This window comes from Benincasa hispida, chromosome 1, assembly GCF_027475165.1.
Source record: "Benincasa hispida cultivar pf3 chromosome 1, pf3_genome.v1.1, whole genome shotgun sequence".
Taxonomy (NCBI): domain Eukaryota; kingdom Viridiplantae; phylum Streptophyta; class Magnoliopsida; order Cucurbitales; family Cucurbitaceae; genus Benincasa; species Benincasa hispida.
The window spans coordinates 21,066,327-21,084,072 of record NC_143478.1 but is presented as its reverse complement, the minus strand read 5'-3'; the positions used below and the strand labels follow the sequence as shown (position 1 = coordinate 21,084,072).

Sequence of the window (17,746 nt, the reverse complement as noted above, 5' to 3'; positions counted from 1 at the left end):
GGACACCTCTAGAGTTGTGGAATGGGCGTAAAGCTAGGTTACGTCACTTCCGCATTTGGGGTTGCCCTGCACATGTGCTTGAGGTTAATCCCAAGAAGTTGGAACCACGGTCGAGATTATGCCTCTTTGTAGGCTACCCCAAAGGTACACTACACGAGAGGGTTACTTTTATGATCCGATGGAAAATAGGGTGTTTGTTTCAACAAACGCTACTTTCCTGGAGGAGGATCATATAAGGGAGCACGGTCCACGAAGCAAAGTCGTGTTGCGTGAGCTTTCCAATGAAACTACTGAAACTTCAACAAGAGCTGTTGAAGAGCCTGCTACATCAGCAAGAGTTGTTGATGGGAGTTCATCTAGTAGGTTGGTTCCACCTCAAGAGTTGAGGGAGCCTCGACATAGTGGGAGAGTTGCAAACCCACCCGTTCGCTGTCTGGGTTTCACGGAAATCCTTACTATGATAGCAAATGGTGACGTTGAGGATCCGTTGTCTTATAAGACGGCAATGGAGGATATTGACCAGGATGAATGGGTCAAGGCCATGGATCTAGCGATGGAGTCGATGTACTTCAACTTCGTATGAGATCTTGTAGATTAGCCTGATGAAGTTCGCTCTATAGGTTGTAAATGGATCTACAAGTGCAAATGGGGTACTGATGGGAAGGTACAGACCTTTAAGGCTCGACTTGTGGCAAAGGGTTATATCCAGGTAGAGGGAGTCGACTATGAGGAGACTTTCTCGCCTGTTGCCATGTTAAAGTCGATCCGCATCCTCCTGTCCATTACAGCTTATTATAATTATGAGATCTGGCAAATGGACGTCAAGACGGCCTTTCTGAATGGCAATCTTGAGGAGACCATTTATATGGTACATCCCGAGGGATTCATAGCCCAAGATCAAGAGCAAAAGGTTTGTAAACTGAATCGATCCATTTATGGACTGAAACAGGCGCCTCGATTTTGGAGCATACGGTTTGATACTGCGATCAAGTCGTATGGCTTTGACCAAAATGTTGATGAACCTTGTGTCTACAAGAAGATCATCAATGCTTCAGTAGTCTTCTTAGTGTTGTATGTAGACGATATCTTACTCATTGGAATGATGTAGGTCTATTAACTGCAGTTAAGAACTGGCTAGCAACCCAATTCCAAATGAAAGATTTGGGATAGGCTCAGTTTGTTCTAGGTATAAAGATCTTTCGGGATCATAAGAACAAAGTGCTAGCACTGTCTCAGACATCATACATTGATAAGTTGTTGCTCAAGTACTCAATGCAGGACTCCAAGAGGGGCCTACTGCCGTTCAGGCATGGAGTCACTTTGTCTAAGGACATGTGTCCTAAGACGCCTCAAGAGGTTGAGGAGATAAGACAGATCAGTCTAACCCAGGCCATTTTAATGTTGTTGACCCGTTTACAAAGGCTCTTATGGCTATAGTGTTTGAGGGTCACCTACAGAGCATGGGTCTACAGGATTGCCCGCGGCTGGATTATGGCAAGTGGGAGATTTTCTTGTACTGGGCTTTTATGCCCTAGTTTATTGTTTTGTACTAGTTTATTGTACACCCCACTTCGATTTAGGACAAGTAGGAGATTTTGGGGTTGATACCCTAAAGTCTCGTGTCCTATAGTTTGTAAACAGTATGTACGAACGCTTGTGTTGTTAATATATGATATTTACTTCATATCTTGTAATTTTGCTCAGGTACTTGTTTTATTTGCTTTACCATAAACTAATAAACATAAAATCCCTGGTTATCTGTATGTGACTCAAGATGTATGTGGTGACATACAAGTGGATCATGTCTTGAATGATAACCAAAATGGTCTGTAGTATATGGATAAAGGAGGGAAACCTTATCCTGGTAACGCTACGGATGCGGTCCGCTTTGTGGAATGGTCACAAGTGTTGTGACTTGTCACAGATGGTCTAATCCTGATCATTCGTGTTGGAGACATGCGAGCGGGGGCGTCTTATACAAAGAGTTTGTATAAGACTTGACCACGAAGTGTTAACATCTCGTTATATGACACCGTTCATGACAGAGACTTCACTTCACTAGGATGACCATAGGTAACATGACCTCAATCCTGAGTGAGTTGGGAACTCCTGCCACTGAGGGCAATCCTTTGATTTGTATGGGTGCGAGTGGCCAAGTCGCCAATTCAAACCTACCATTTTGGGGATTCGTCTAATTTGGGAGTTGGGAAATCAGCTACACAAGATGGAATTCACTCCTTCCCCAAGGCAGGGGTCAGTAGATAGATGGCTCCCTTAAGGGCTGATTCCAGGGCTTGAATGATGTGGCGCCACACACCTTCTCTTGGCCCGAGAGGTGTTCACACATAGTTGGACTATGTTGTATTATTCATTAGAGGAATCAGTGGTACTTAAGGAGTGAGATGTAACTACAGGGGCATAACGGTAATTTGGCCCAATTGTACTTACGAGCATCTGTGAAGGGTCATCGTACTCATGATTGGTTATATCTGATGGACACAATAATGTATCTGTGGTAAGAAGAGTTCAGTTGTTGGTCTTTAATGGAATGCCTGACAGTTAACGGATGGTGGATCTCGTGGCTAAAGAGTTTAGTCAGCTATTCACGGACCGTTGGAGCTTTAAGCCACAGGTCCATTAGATCCCCTGGGTAGCTTGGATAAAGTCGAGAACCAGTATTTGGGTTAATTTGAAATGTTCAATTTGACAAGAGGAAGTTCGATTATATATGATATAATTAGACTGGCTAATTATATATGATATAATTGGCTAAATGTATGAGATACATTATTTTGGAGGAAATTAGATATAAATATGATTTATATCAAGTAGAGGAGAAAATACTATAGTAGATATGTGATATCAAGGATAAAAATATAATATGATTATATTAATTAATTAATTAATTGGTTAATTATATGATAATTAAGCCAATTTTCACGTTTGGACGTGGGTTAGTGGGAAACGTCGGTTATTGTAACCAATGAGTTAAAATGGAAAATGTTTTCATTTTGAAACCCCGTCGTTAGATCGCTTGAAGAGAATTCGGAAGCGCGCATTGGTGAAAGTAAGCGATCGCTCAAGAGCCTATACGATAGTCGCTCTTCATCTAGATAATCATCTACCTCGTGCTAAACGATAGCACGCTTTTTCCTACACAATCGGATAGCTTCTTTAAACGATCGTATAGTGTGTTGGTTTTACTAAACGAACGTGTACCTTTTCCTAGACGATCGTGTAGCTCCTACTAAACGATAAGTATTTATGCTATGTGATAGCATTTTCTTCCCTCCCACTTGCTTATCGCCTACACGATTCGTGTTCCTCCTTCCTTTACCAAATTCACCAAAGCCCACCCTTTGGGTTTTCACTCCGAGAATACCCAGGGCTCTTTAGTAGTGGTGTCGTCCCCACGGCGTTCGTGTTCGTGCGGTTGTTCATGCTAATTTTGTTGACGTTGCTACTGGGCGCTGGTAAATCGCATGGAGGGTTTCTGCTGCGTTGGAGTTTCGAAGTGTGAAGAACATCTTCAACTGGTATGGAACTCTTTCTCTTATGATTTTGTTGTTCTTATTATGCTATTAATTAAGTTTTTTTTGCATAACTATTTGTATGAATGTATATTATTGTATTTCAGTCACTGTGAGATTTGAGCAATCCGAACGCGCTCATGGAACTCTTAGATATGAGATCCTTCAATATGTTGATGATTTAAATATAATTGGAACTCTTGAATAGCTTTCAAAGGCAATAAAGTATCTTAAGAAAGAATTTGAGATGAAAGAACTCAAAAAAAAAAAAATGCCCTGGCTTACAAATTGAGCATTTAGCATATAAGATATTTGTTCATCAGTCAACTTATACAGGAAAAATTTTGAAAAGATTTTTATATGGACAAAGCACATCCATTGAATATACCAATTGAAGTTCATTTACTAGATGTAAAGAAAGATATATTTCGACCTCGAGACGATAATGAAGAACTTATTAGTCCTGAAGTACCATATCTTAGTGCAATTGGTGCACTTATGTATCTTGCTAATAATATAAGACCAGATATTGCATTTTAGTAAATTTATTGGCAAAATATAGTTCTTCTCCAACAAAAATACATTGGAACGAATTAAGCATGTACTCCGCTATCTTCGAGGAACAATTAATATGGGTTTGTTTTATTCAAATAAATCAAATTTTGATATAGTTGGTTAGGCAGATTCTGGATATTTATCTAATCCACACAATACTAAATCTCAAACAGGTTATCTATTCACATGTGAAGGACTTGTCATATCATGGTGATCAGTGAAACAAACCATAACGGCTACTTCCTCAAATCATGCTGAAATTCTTGCAATTCATGAGGCTAGTCGAGAATGTGTATGGTTAAGATCAATGACTCAACACATTCGTGAAACATGTGGTTTGTCTTCTAATAAAAATCTTCTAACAATATTATACGAAGACAACACGACATGCATATCTTAAATCAAAGAAGGATATATTAAAGGAGATAGAACAAAGCATATTTCACCAAAACTTTTCTATACTCGTGATCTTAAAGAAAATGGTGACATCATTATACAATAAATTTGTACGAATAATAATCTGGTAGACTTATTTACATAATCATTGCCAACTGCAACTTTTGAAGAACTGATGCACAACATTGGAATGCAGCGATTCAGAGATCTCAAGTGATGTTTCCATGAGAGGGAGTAAATATATTTTTTAGGAGTATAAATTATGTGAATCCCTTAGGATTTTTTTCCCATTGAATTTTTTCTTAATAAGACTTTAACGAGTCATATTATATATATATATAATGAGCGTCAAGTATTATAAATATCATGATAATAGATACTCATTAAATGTTCATGCTTAGTATTCATTGATCATGTGTCATGCTCCCATTTCCCAAAATGTTGTTCATTTGTCTCAACATTACACATTATTAGTTTCCATATCCACCTCCTACTTGCCAAATTGTCTATAAATAGTAGTATTTGGTGGGTTTTGAAAGACACACTCATTGGGCAAATTCCATGAAAATTGGAAAAAGTAGAGAACTTAGAGAAATTTCTTGTTTTATATTTTGCTAATTTAGTTTATTTAGTTTATCTATATATTATGTTTATTTTATTTTAATATTTATTTATTTATTATATTTATTATATTTATTTTAATATTATATTTTATTTATATCCGTGTTTCTGTTGTACTCCTCAAGTTCACAACAATTTTAATATTTAGAAGTCGTTTAGTTCAAGGTTTTATAGATGTATGAGAATAAAGGATACCTGAAAATAAAATGACTCGAAATAAAATGTCTAGGAATCAAAGATGTGTCTGGCTATGTATAAGAATGAGAATAGAATGTCAGTATATTTTATGCAATTATAAAGTATAAAATTAATAAAAAAATAATTTTGTTTGTTAATTTATTTTTATTACATTAAGTTATTAAATTAATTTTAAGCCATTAAAATTTAATTAAATTTATGTACTCATTCTCCAATTTAATATATTTATTATCAATTAAATTTTTTATATTGTATATTTATATTATCAATTTAAATATTGATAATTGATTTAAATATCTATTTTCTTTTTTTCCTGTAGTTTGATTAATTGAAGAGTTAATTAGCTAATTGTTTAATGTCGATTATAAGCCTTATATATATACAAAAGAAGTTGACATAAACTAATTGATTTTAATTCTTCAAACAATATTTTTAATTTTTGAAAAATAAATATAATTATAGACTGAAACTAGAAATACAAGTGTAAAAGATTATTTAATTGAAAATTTTAATTTATTTTATTATTAATTAATTAATTAAAATTTTAAGACTAATTAATACTTCTAATAAATAATTTATGATATCAATATATATTACCAATAAAAAGAGATTTAAAAAAATATAATTATGGTTATCCATATTGTTTTAAAAAGATTTGGATTTTATATTAATTCATAATAAAATAAATTATTACATTCATATTTATTAATAAAATTAATTATATATGTAAATGATAAGTTTAATTTACACATATTTAAAAAATTAATAAATTAATAAAAACAAATAAAACAAATAAAATGTAAGACAGCTATTTAGATGATTATGAAAAAAATACTATTTGTCGAACCAAACGGGTTGTTCTTAGCTCAATGAGCTTCCTCCTCTTTGGACGGTTCCGCCGATTGCAGATATTTTCAGAATTCTTTTGGCGCCAAAGGTGCGATCTCTCTCTCTCTCTCTCTCTCTCTCTCTATTGAGGAAAAATAGTAATCCGTAATGACGAATGATGGAACAATCGTGGAATTGCATACAGTACAATGAAAATTTTACGAAGTTTAAATGAAATTCCATTATTCACATTGCAATTTCTACGAATTTTGCAGGCAGTGATGGAACATTTGGCCCAAACGCTCCGCCAATGCCTCATCAACTCCAACCAATACAGTCTGTGAGGTAAGGTTTATACGGTTGTTAATTTTCGCACATGAATCTCTTTCTTATTTTTGAAACATGAATGAACAGTAATGGTCGGGATTCGATATGAAAGAAAAAGGGATTCTTAATGTACATAGCATATAGATAGCCAACGAAGCGTGAGGGATTTCAATTTTATGGAGTAGTGGAAGAAAGAAATGGAGAAGTTAGTGAAGCAAAATTGACGGTCCTCTTCAGATTCCCAAATCACGAGGTATCCAAAAGCAATTAGACAAATAATATCTTGCATCTTGCATCTTGCATCTTTTTAATTTTTCTTGTGAATTTTATATTATAAATCTCAATCATTGAAATAATCATGTTTGACTAATGCAGCAACTTAATAAAGTTTCCTGAGGGTGGGATTTTGGGGCCCCTGCGCTGAGATCATGTTTCCTTTATTCATTAAGAAAATTAGCGTTCCTGTGAAGGGTTATTTGACGCTTCCACTATTACCGATGGAAATTTATAGAGATTTTAAAAGAAAAGGGCTTCCTTCGTGTGAGCATTGAATTGTTTCTTAGTGGGTTCTGGTCCTTTTTCACGCACAATAATAACGACCACATTCCGATGATTCTATGGTTCCCTTTCATGTTCTGTCTTTCTCTGTTTGGAGGTTTTATATGATTTTGCAAGACTAAACCTTTTATTTCTGTATCATTAAAGAGAATATACCACCTGAAAGTTCTAAGCGATCATGAACTTAGACCACATTTATCAATTCATAATAAAAATTAGTATGATCTAATAGGATTCTTTATAAATCAATCGTAATGGGTCAAAATCGCAAATCTAATTGGATTGCTTTTATCACATTTACTTAGAAATATGAATTTGTCACATTTATGATTATCGTTTATATTATTTTATCATAAATTGGATAGTGAGTCTCATGTATTAGTACAAGTACATTAGAGCCCACTTTTTAGATTACCATTCATTTATTACTTTTTTCCTAATGTAAACATGGCCTTAATTCAATTGTTAAGAAATCTATACTTCTTTTAGCAAGTTTGAATCATCTACTTCATTCGAAAAAGAAAAACATAATACAAAGTTTAGGTATTTCTAGGTAATTACTTCAATTTTATTATATAGGACCAAAACCATATTTGAACTTTATTACCATCAATATTATTTATTTTTATCTGTTTTACTCGTTTTCCCCTATTGATTTAGAATTTGGAGTAATTGACAAGTGTTAGCTTCCCATGATTATTTTAGCAATCAGCTGATGCCCGTGATAAATTTTGCGATCTTTTAGTTGAGATTGCTGATGAATTTGGATGGTAAATGAGGTATGTATGACAAGAAATTCTTCTACTGCAATCATTTCTTAATTGCTTTTGTTGAGCGATTATGACTGCTTACATTCATCATACCTATATTGGCACTAGCAATGTGAACATGACAGCATGCACTTTGTTCACCTGAACCTTCCTATTGTTATTGTTACTTGGCCAAGCCTTTTATAATTTGTTAAGCAACAAGAGAAATTTTCTCGTTTGTAACTATTAATTAATTACTCTTAAGTTGATTTATAAATTTCCTGTTTACGTATGTTAAGGTTTTCCAATTGAAGGTCACTACCTAAAACGTTTCTTACCAATAAAATAATTAGTCCTATTAATTTCGCAAGTTAACAACAATTATATTATAGCATTAAAAAACTCATCCTTCTTAATTGTATGATTTGCTAATCAACCTTCTAAATGCTAAAAAAATGTTAGTCATTCGTTTCTGCCTAGTTTCCTAATCCTTCTGCGTAGCTATCTAAAATAAAGTTTTTAAAATTGAAAAATGGAGAAGATACGAGGTTCAAAATATGGAGATAAAAAATCCTTATATTGCCTTATCTTTCAATTTCTCCACCTATTGTCCGGCTTCCAAATTCTATTTTCTATTCCACCTGTTGTATACCGAGCACTGCAAGAGAACGCCAGTCTATTTTTCTTCAACCAGATGGATTAGTTTCAAGGTACAGGACTTTTCTAGGACGATAAGATGTTCTAAATTTTTTGGTTCTTCCATTGAACCGTTTGTGTCTTTTTTTTTTTTTTTTTTCCTCGAATTAGTTCAAGAATCATGGACTAAAATTGTTGATTTTGGATCCTTGTCAAACAAAATCCTCAGGACGTAACTAGAATATTTAACTTACAAATTCCTAATTGGTTATATTCTTCCATTTCTTCCAAGACATTGCACCAGATATATTGGTCTTTGCATGCGGACTTTATCTACAACCACTCTGTCCATTGAACCTTTTCTAACTAATGGAGATACTACTTGCATCGGCACTCTCTGCCATATCTGATTTAACTCGTGGTGGATGAAACACTGTTTTACTAATCTGCCAAGCTTCGTGGTGGGTCAGTATGAAGCCATTATTACACGGGATCTTTTGATTTGTTTGTTCAAGCCATTATTGTATTCGGTCTCATCATGCTTTGCTTTGTGGACTACTTGTTGTTAGCACTCAGAACTAAATATAACATTAAGAACAAAAAGAAACTAGTAATATGGTTTGTGCTTCTATTGAAGCACTTGATTTGAACATATTCATATTCTATGAGCTCTTTTTTGACCACCACCCAGATGTTCTCTTGCCAAAATAATAGGTCATAGAGACCTCGTCGATTAACTCCTTTTGTGGTATTAAACAATCTACTATGGATATTATTGTTAGATGGTTGCTCGTATGTAAGAATCTAGTTGAAAAGAGACATCTTCGTCGCGTCACTCTTGTTTTCTTCTAAGTACAGCTATTATTTGGTTGAAATCCCCAAAGACAAACATGACTTGACAAGAGAAGCGTCAAATCCCAGAGGCCCCCAAAAACCAATTTGTCAGAATTTACGAAGCTTAACTAGATAAGAGTTAACCGTGACAGTTCAATCCATTTAAATTGATAAATAATTAAAGACATGATGTACATTCTGCATGTTGACTGACATTTTTTTTTCCATGTTGCCAACGTCACAGTACCGCTGTGCTAAATTCTATACATTTTCTGGCGTTGGTATCCTTAGGTGGGAAAGTTAGTGGTGCTTTAGCAGGAGTTTTTGGTTGGAATCTTGGCAAACTCCAGGGTTCTCTTTCCCTGTAACTTGTTTGTTACATAGTGCTTACTGTATTCCCCATGATTGTATCTTCTATACATGCATGGATTGTTTTTGTCCACGAATTCTGGCATTGGACCAAGCTCTATGTCATAGCTAGGAGCATAAAATGTGACTATGGAAAGTCGGTCAGTCTGCTTGTGAGTCACAGCTCTGTGCTCCACGCTTTTGTACCTGCCATTTGTAACAACCTGCATATGTAACAATGAGAAAGGGTTAAGTCTCCATTATGAGATAGATAATCATTTCTAGAATTAGACAAAGTTTCATTCGTACCTCCATTGTATCGCCAATGTTGATCACAAGTGCATTTGGGATGGGTTGAACGGGAACCCACTTGTCGTCTCTAAGGATCTGGAGGCCTACTGAGCTGCCCTTTCCTTGCTGCAAAACAGTTAAAGCACTTCCATCGGAGTGTGGACTCAGCCCCAAAACAAGATCAGGTCTCGAACACGGTGGATAGTAATTCATCCTTATTGCCTGTACGGCCACTCCAAACGCCTCTTCAAATAGGTTCTCTTTTAGACCAAGGCCTAAAGCTATGTACTTCAATAGATTCTTGCAAAGCTTTCTTACTTCTTTTGAGTAAATCTCCACAGTATTGCTGCCAAAAAAAGGTGCATAATTGTAAGATACTGGATGACTAATGCAATGGTGACAGTATTTGAAAAAGGAAAAACACGGACAACCACCTGAAGTTAGTTGGCTTCTTTGGCCATAATAGAGGGTTCCTTATAGAGTCGGGTATAACCCCTAGAGCAAACATGTTACACCAATCTAGTTTTTGGTGCTCAGAGAACACAAATGCTTGCCCGTATCCTTGAACTGTGCCCGGTGCCATTGCGTACTTCTGTTTCTCTTCCAAAGGTAGCCTGAAGAATTCCAGTGCCTGCCCCTCTATATTTTCTAGTAGGTTCAGAGAAATTCCGTGATTGATTACCTAATAGATCAACAGGGCATTAGTCTCCACAGCCGGCCTTATGCTGTGACTGAAAAGGAAATAAACAATCAGTTTTTACCTGAAAAAATCCCCATTCCTCGCAGGCAGTGGTTAGTTGCAGAATTTCATCTCTGTTTCCTTTTAGAAGCTTGGATAAATCTATAGTGGGAATGTCAGAGGATGAGATTAAAGGTGTTGCTGGTGTTGGCCTCTCTTGTATGTCCCTGATAAATCTCTCGGGAATGGTGTTCGGCTTAAACTTTCTGAGTTCTTGCACATCATCAATGTGTCCTACGTTAATTGGAGAAATAGGTACTGGAGCCATAGAGAGTAGAGAGTTAGAAACAGAGTTCTGAAGAAAGAAATGAGTTTAGATGAAGGTTGAAACTCTTGGAAGTCCAACTTAAAATGCAAGTATCCCTACACTAAGATGATCCTGTATTTATAGAGCTACCCAAGCATGCATTCAGAGCTACTTGATGCATTATTTCTTTTTTATTTTAAATATATTACAGTTCGTGGGGACATTGGAATTTGGGGCATTATTTGACACTTGAATTACACTTACATATCTTTTCCCGAAAATTATTTAAGCCTTAAAAATTTTTATTTAAATTTTGTTGTTGAATTAAAAAAAATAAAATCAAATTTCATTTAATATAATAGAGCGAATATTAGCATGCATAAAAGAGACTTGATGCATTGTTTTCTTCTTTGTCAATATTTTGAGATTCGTGGGGCATTGGAATTTGGTGCATTATTTAAGACATAAATTACGTTCTATCTTTTTCCTGTAAGTTATTTAAACTTTTGACATATTTGATTTGCTTTTAAGCCGATCTGTCCTTAAGAAAAATCAGAAAACTAACTTTACCCATCGAAACTAATCAAATTGACCCCGATATAGTATGAGGTATGGATTGCAACCTAGGTTGCACCTATTTCATATAAATGCTCTCTTATTACCTAGCGAAAAAACAACAATTTTAGTTTTTTTTTTTTTAATAAAACTAAAATTTCTTACCACATGTTAATTTTTAATGGGACAACTAATGGGTTGGGCAAAGATAGGTAGGACCCAACCCTGAATATTTATCTTTTCATTCTCTCTCTTTTTAGCATGCAAATTGAGATCTACCTCTCTTCTATTGTCTACCTGTTCTCTCTTTTCTCTTGCCTCTCTCTATCATGAGAGTCTCCACCACTTCTGATTCCCTCCCTCACTCTTCTCTCTCTAACATGTAAATACCACCCATTCTCTCTCTTACATGCAGATCCACATATTAATTTTAGGAAAAAATTTATTTTTAATTTTTAAATTTTGAATATAGTTTTCATTTGATTCTAGATTTTAAATGGTTACCTACTTATCTCTCAACTTTGAGTTTTGTTTGAATTCGGTTCATAAGTTTTAAGATGTTACATTTTTACCGTGGAATTCTCACTAATATCACTTTTAGTCTTTTATGTTAATTTTCAGTTAGTTATATTAAAATAGATCAAATGAAAAGTAAACTCAAGGAAAAAAATGTAACTTTTTTAAATTTAAGGATGAAATAAAAAATGTATTTTTTAAAAAGAAAAAAAATTATTAAATAATAATTTGACAAATGGTTAAATAATAATATATCATTTCATGAATCGCACCTCATTTGACTGAAGTAACTTTTACCTGTAATATGAGTGGGTAATAAAGCAGCAAGTGGTGTTACTTTTGTATGCCATGAAACTAAAATGCAAGATTCTCTTCCATTTTCGACGGCTGAAAAGGGTAACGCGAAATCGAATATATTTTAAAGCTCCCTTTCGAATTGTGCAAGAATCAGGATTTGACTGAGGAAATACCATTCGCTTTTCTATGATGAATGATGTATTGAGTTGGTGACTGAATTTTGAAGTAGATTGTATTACGGTTTAAAGTCTTTTTGTTCTAATTCCAGGCTTCGGCAGTGGCCAGATCGTGTATATTCAAAGTTCATCCATGTGAGAATATTATATACCTAGTTGATGACAGAACGAGGTATGAGTTAGGCAACAAAAGACAAGTGTACGTCTTTCCATACTTTTTTCTTCCATCTTTGATGAAAATTAAGTCTACTTTTACTCTTTGAATTTTTATTTTCCTTTTTGGTGGTGGCGGTGGAACATGGGATTTTAAAAGCAATGGAATCTGATGAAGGGGAAATGTACCGAAAGGTCAATACTCTTTTTGGTCATTCTCAATTTTATCTTTAATTTTTTTAAAGAAAAAAAATTAATTTTGCTCTTAATCTATAATGCTTTCTATTTGGACTTTTTGTTTAAATTTTTTTACCTAATATAATATTTAAATGGTAAATAAATTTTCTAGGGTAGAATACGATTTTGGTCCTGGTATTTTTTATTGTCCAATTTTAGCCTTCATTCTTTCAATAAATATTAAAATTAGTACCTATAGTTAGTTTAATTTTTATTTATTTTTTTTTTTAAAAAAATAATCACTATTAGCATTTCTTTTTTACATTGTAAAAATATATTCACGCAGTGCTTCTCTTGCATGAAAATTATTATTATGATTTGTGTAATAATTATACAAATTAATTGGGGTAAGCAGTGGAATAGTGAGGAGTAAAGAGTTATAAAATCTAGGGAGTTGTAAATTCATGTCGCTCACAATGTAAAGAATTGATAAGATATAAAATTTAAGTTTTTTAATAGTGAGATGTACCAACTCTTTAAGCCAAACAGGAAGTGAAGTTCACAAAGTCCTTCCTTACTCTTTTCCAAATTATTGGGTCAAAAACACCCACCTTTTTATCAAATTTTAATTTAGGAGAATACCCTAAAATTATTAGCTATTTGATATATTTAGTGTGGTATCAGAAATGTACTTTAGTAGATTGACTTGCCTGAAGTGGTATTGGGAACAATGAGAAGAAGCAGCAGTTAGTAGGGCCTAGGGGCCATATTAGATTCTGGTTTCCTATTTGATTTGGTGTCTACAGATCTTGCTACCCATCCATCCTAGTGCTGTCATAAATCATCCTTTGCTTTTGCCTTCCACCTCTTTCCACTTCTCCCAAGTCCCAGCAAAACTTTTAATTTAGGTGTCAATCAAACGTTCACATCTTGATTTTTTTACCGTTGAATGAAAAAATATCGATGAAGGTGAAAGGAAAACATGGATATGATATTCTTAAAAGTATTACTAAAAGAATTAAAACATCATTTTTGTTTATGTATTTTGAAATTGGTTCAATTTTAATTTTTGTATTTTTATTAATTTTTAAAATTACTCTCTATGATTAATTTGTGGTTAATCGTTTTAAAATAATGAAAACTCTTTAGGTTGAATGGAAATTATTGTTATTACCTTTTAAAAGTTTGATAAAAATTAACTTAAATTAAGGATTATAACTAATTTTAAGATTTATTGATGATGTAAAAGCTAAATACGAACATTTAAATGTACATGGACTTGAATTAAATGAATCTAAAAGTACATGGACAAAAAATAGTACTTTAGTTTAGTAGAATTCAACTCAAAGTGCTTTGATACTTCTTAAAACAAGTTAAAGAATCTAAGAAGTAGTTTGATGTGTTGTCATATATTATATTTGTAGGTAATATAACGTTCGAGTCCTTGGTGCTATCTTGCACCTCCTCATGTGATTTATTAGGTTGTTCAAGTGGCTTGGGGCTTTCATTGAAGGGATTTATGTAGGTTCTTCTCCTTAAGATATGTTCTCTTGAGGTATGTTTTGGGATTTTTGGAATAAGTTTGTCTGTTTTCTTTATCTTGTTGTTCTAATTTTTGTGATTGTATTTTGTCTGTGTATTGACTTCGAGTCGTGAGATCTCATTGTCTTTCTTGTAAGTCAATATATTTGAAAAAAAAAAAGGAAAAAAAATAATAATAAATAAATATTAGCATCTTTGAACTTGTAGGAAATTAGGAATGCCATTTCAAGAAAATGAATTTTTTGATAGGAAGATCGAGTTTTGTCTGTCAGTATGTGTATGCGTCCAAATTTGTAAATAAAATAAATAATAATTTTATTCATAAAATTTAAATAAAAAAATCCTATTGAATAAACGTCATAATGAGTTGGAGATATAAAACTGTGATATTTGTCTAATGTCTACTTTAGGCATAAGTCTTCCTATCTTTACTTTTTATTCCACCCAAAAATTCTATATTAAGATGTCCTGGATTATATATCTTTGATTTTCTCCTTATCAATTTAAAGTGGATTTTTATCAGGGTAAAAAAATACGAATGAAATAAGTTTAATTTTAAAAAAATTAAATTAAAAAATTCAAATGATTACCAATCGATACGTTATTTGGTGCTCTCCTATCCAAGGCAGCCTAATAGAAATTTGGTATACTCTGGTGATCTCGAGGGGGTTCTCCCTATCCAAAGGCAGCCTTTCCTTGATGGTACTGTACATGACTTCCAAACCCTCCTTGAACTCTCTGGTTTCCTTGGAATTACTATTTTTGTATGTTATGAAATAATTGGAGTAGGACAGATATGCAGGGGCACTCCCACTCACTGCTACTTGAAATCGCTGTTTGTTCTGATAGAGGCCCCGTATGTTTCTCTCTTCTTTTTCCTTTAAAAGTATGCAATTATATTCCAAGCTCTACACAATATTACATGCTTCTGTCGTTTTCCTCTTTACTTTTACCCTTCTATTTAATTACAAGTGAAAAATACTTTAATTCCTTAGTCTTGTAAACGTTTTTAGGTTTTAAAAGGGTACATTTCTACCATTAAATTTTACGCTTTTACTCTAGTTCTCTCCCTCGTTCTCTTTGTCTCTCTCTCTATATATACAAGTTTTTTAAATTTTCGAGAAATGTGTTAATGGAATTGTTAAGATACCGTTTGGTAATCGTATAATTTTTTTTTTTTTTTTGAAAATTAAATTTATTGACACTACTTTCACCTTTAAGTTTTTTAAATTTTATTATCTACTTTTTACTTATGGTTTAACAAATCAAGCCAAAATTTGAAAACTAAAAAAATTTGTTTTTAAAAATTTGTTTTTATTTTGAAATTTGGCTAAGAATTCAACTATTATCTTTAAGAAATATACAAATCATTATAATAAATGTGGACGAAATAAGTTTTATTTTAAAAAATAAATGATTACGCCTTAATAAATACAATTTTAAGAATGATATGACATGCATCTTATTTCTATTCTACCTATTAGAGATGTGAAATGTCGAAAATTTTTAACACCACTATAGTTCATATTCCTATTTAATATTTGACACATCATTTAGATGGTTTATTAATGTTTTTCATTCTAGGGTCCATCATTCTTAAATATTTCTTTCTTTACATCCTTTTCCATATCGCCTTTATATTCTCGTCCTGCCTTAACAGCTACATTTGACAAACACTATATTAAAGCATTTATGATTTTTAAATGTTGCTTTATTTCCTCCCTGACATGATTAATTTTTATTGTCATTCATATTAATTCCTTGTGTTCCCTTTTCATGTTACAGCAAGATTTTGGAAGATTGGGTTCTGAAGCTGTTTTTTTTCCAAAGCAAAAATTGCTGATGGCTCTTCTACACAGTTGAAGTTGAGAGTTCTGTCAGCCAATCTTATGACCCATATCTTCTTGTTCTGTTTTTCAAGTCAATCATCATTTACATAATATTTATTTAAAAAAAAAAAAAAAAAGGGAAAACTCTCTTCAGAAAAGAAAATGTTTTTGTTTTCTTTTTCCATTTTGTGGACCAATAATATGCTATGCCGTTAGCTTAGATACTAATCCTAGAAAGAAAAAACTAAAGTATGCACATCCTGCTTTCGGTTAATTCTTTAACAGTCCTTTGTGGAATATTAGATTCTGATTATACTATGTTTACAGCCTATGATATTTGTTCTCTTGTTTCAGAAAATCAAATATATATATATATACATACACGCATATTCGACACAAACCTAAAAATTGAATGAAATGTTGTATTAGATAAAAAATTTAATTGTTTTTAATTAATAAGTTATGATTTTCTTAAAAAAAAAATGTCAAATAAGTAATGGTAGTAACTGAGCATATTAGTTTTTTTTTTTTTTTGGTCAATGGCTGAAGTCACTTTGATCATTGATGTATTAGACAGGATAAAAAATCATAAACTTATTAGGTATTTTTTAAACTTTTATTTTATACAACTCTTACTTTCTGTTTGGAACTCTAGGAGAGTTTGAATTAGATTTGAAATTATTTCACAGGTGTCTTTTGTTGAAAAAAATTATTTCACATGTGTGGTTGCAATATAAAGTAAAAGAAACTTGAAATCGGTTTTAAATCGACATAAATTCGTTTCCATTTTTTTTCTAATGTAGACCTCATTATATCGATGTAGTCATTTCATTCATATGCATAAATAGTTTTTCTATGTTATTCAATTGAGCAAACTCATTGTCATTTAAGTAAATTCTAAGTTAGTTTTATATTTTCTTTGTCAAGTTTTGTTATAGATGTTTTTGTACGGATGATCTTTCTACAAGTGTCAATAGTTTTTGACCCACCTCTCACACATATGAAATCTAACCTTTTGTTTACGTCATACCCACTATCTTTGATGCAATGGCCAACCTTATTGTGATAAAAAAAAATTTACAACTGTGATAAATTTGGAGAAAACACAACAAACTTATGTTATTTATAACTTATCGCGCTAGGGATGACTATGTGTAACCCTAACGTGATAATCATTTCTATTGTGAGATCACAATAGAGATAGTTATTGCGTTAAGCAATAGATTCGGTCATTCCTAACACGATAAGTTATAAAATTCGATAGTGGGTTAATATGATATAAGCAAAAGGTTAGATTTCATATATATGTGAGGGATGGGTCAAAAAACATAAAGACTCTCATGGAAGGTCATTGGTACAATAAACTCTTTTGTTGTATATGCATTGCAGTTTAATATTACAACGTTTTGTTATTATTGATTATAATGTCATGTAAGCTATGTCAGTAGAATTTTGTACTTTAAAAAACAGGTTTTTTATAATTCCAATTGAGCATCTAAATAAATTTTAATAATTTTAAATCAACTTAGTTCCCCCACCACTGCAGCCCTTCCATATTTTAAAATTTTGGAACTTTAAACTTATATCCAATTAAATCCATATGCCAAAACAGAGGATATAATTATGAATAAAAGAAATTAGTAA

At 32.8% G+C, this 17,746-nt stretch overlaps 1 protein-coding gene and 1 long non-coding RNA gene across 3 annotated transcripts; one reads left to right on the top strand and one right to left on the bottom strand.

Annotated features, from left to right (window-relative positions):
* The first annotated feature begins 6,122 nt into the window (after nt 1–6,122).
* LOC120091353 (uncharacterized) lies at nt 6,123–16,246 on the top strand. 2 transcript variants are annotated; one of them, XR_016525581.1, is made up of 7 exons: nt 6,123–6,237; nt 6,404–6,473; nt 6,543–6,708; nt 6,831–7,792; nt 12,494–12,573; nt 14,156–14,286; nt 16,059–16,246. It is a non-coding gene; the product is annotated as an uncharacterized LOC120091353 (long non-coding RNA). The 2 variants fall into 2 exon arrangements; XR_016525580.1 differs by lacking the exon at nt 16,059–16,246 and having other exon boundaries at nt 14,156–14,437.
* Nucleotides 9,372–11,027, bottom strand: LBO1 (2-oxoglutarate (2OG) and Fe(II)-dependent oxygenase superfamily protein). The gene is made up of 4 exons (XM_039049344.2): nt 10,633–11,027; nt 10,306–10,553; nt 9,890–10,217; nt 9,372–9,804 (listed from the first exon to the last, which is right to left on the bottom strand). The coding sequence occupies exons 1-4, from the start codon at nt 10,876–10,878 to the stop codon at nt 9,544–9,546; spliced, it is 1,083 nt and encodes a 360-aa protein (XP_038905272.2). The 5' UTR covers nt 10,879–11,027; the 3' UTR covers nt 9,372–9,543.
* Nucleotides 16,247–17,746: the final 1,500 nt, after the last annotated feature.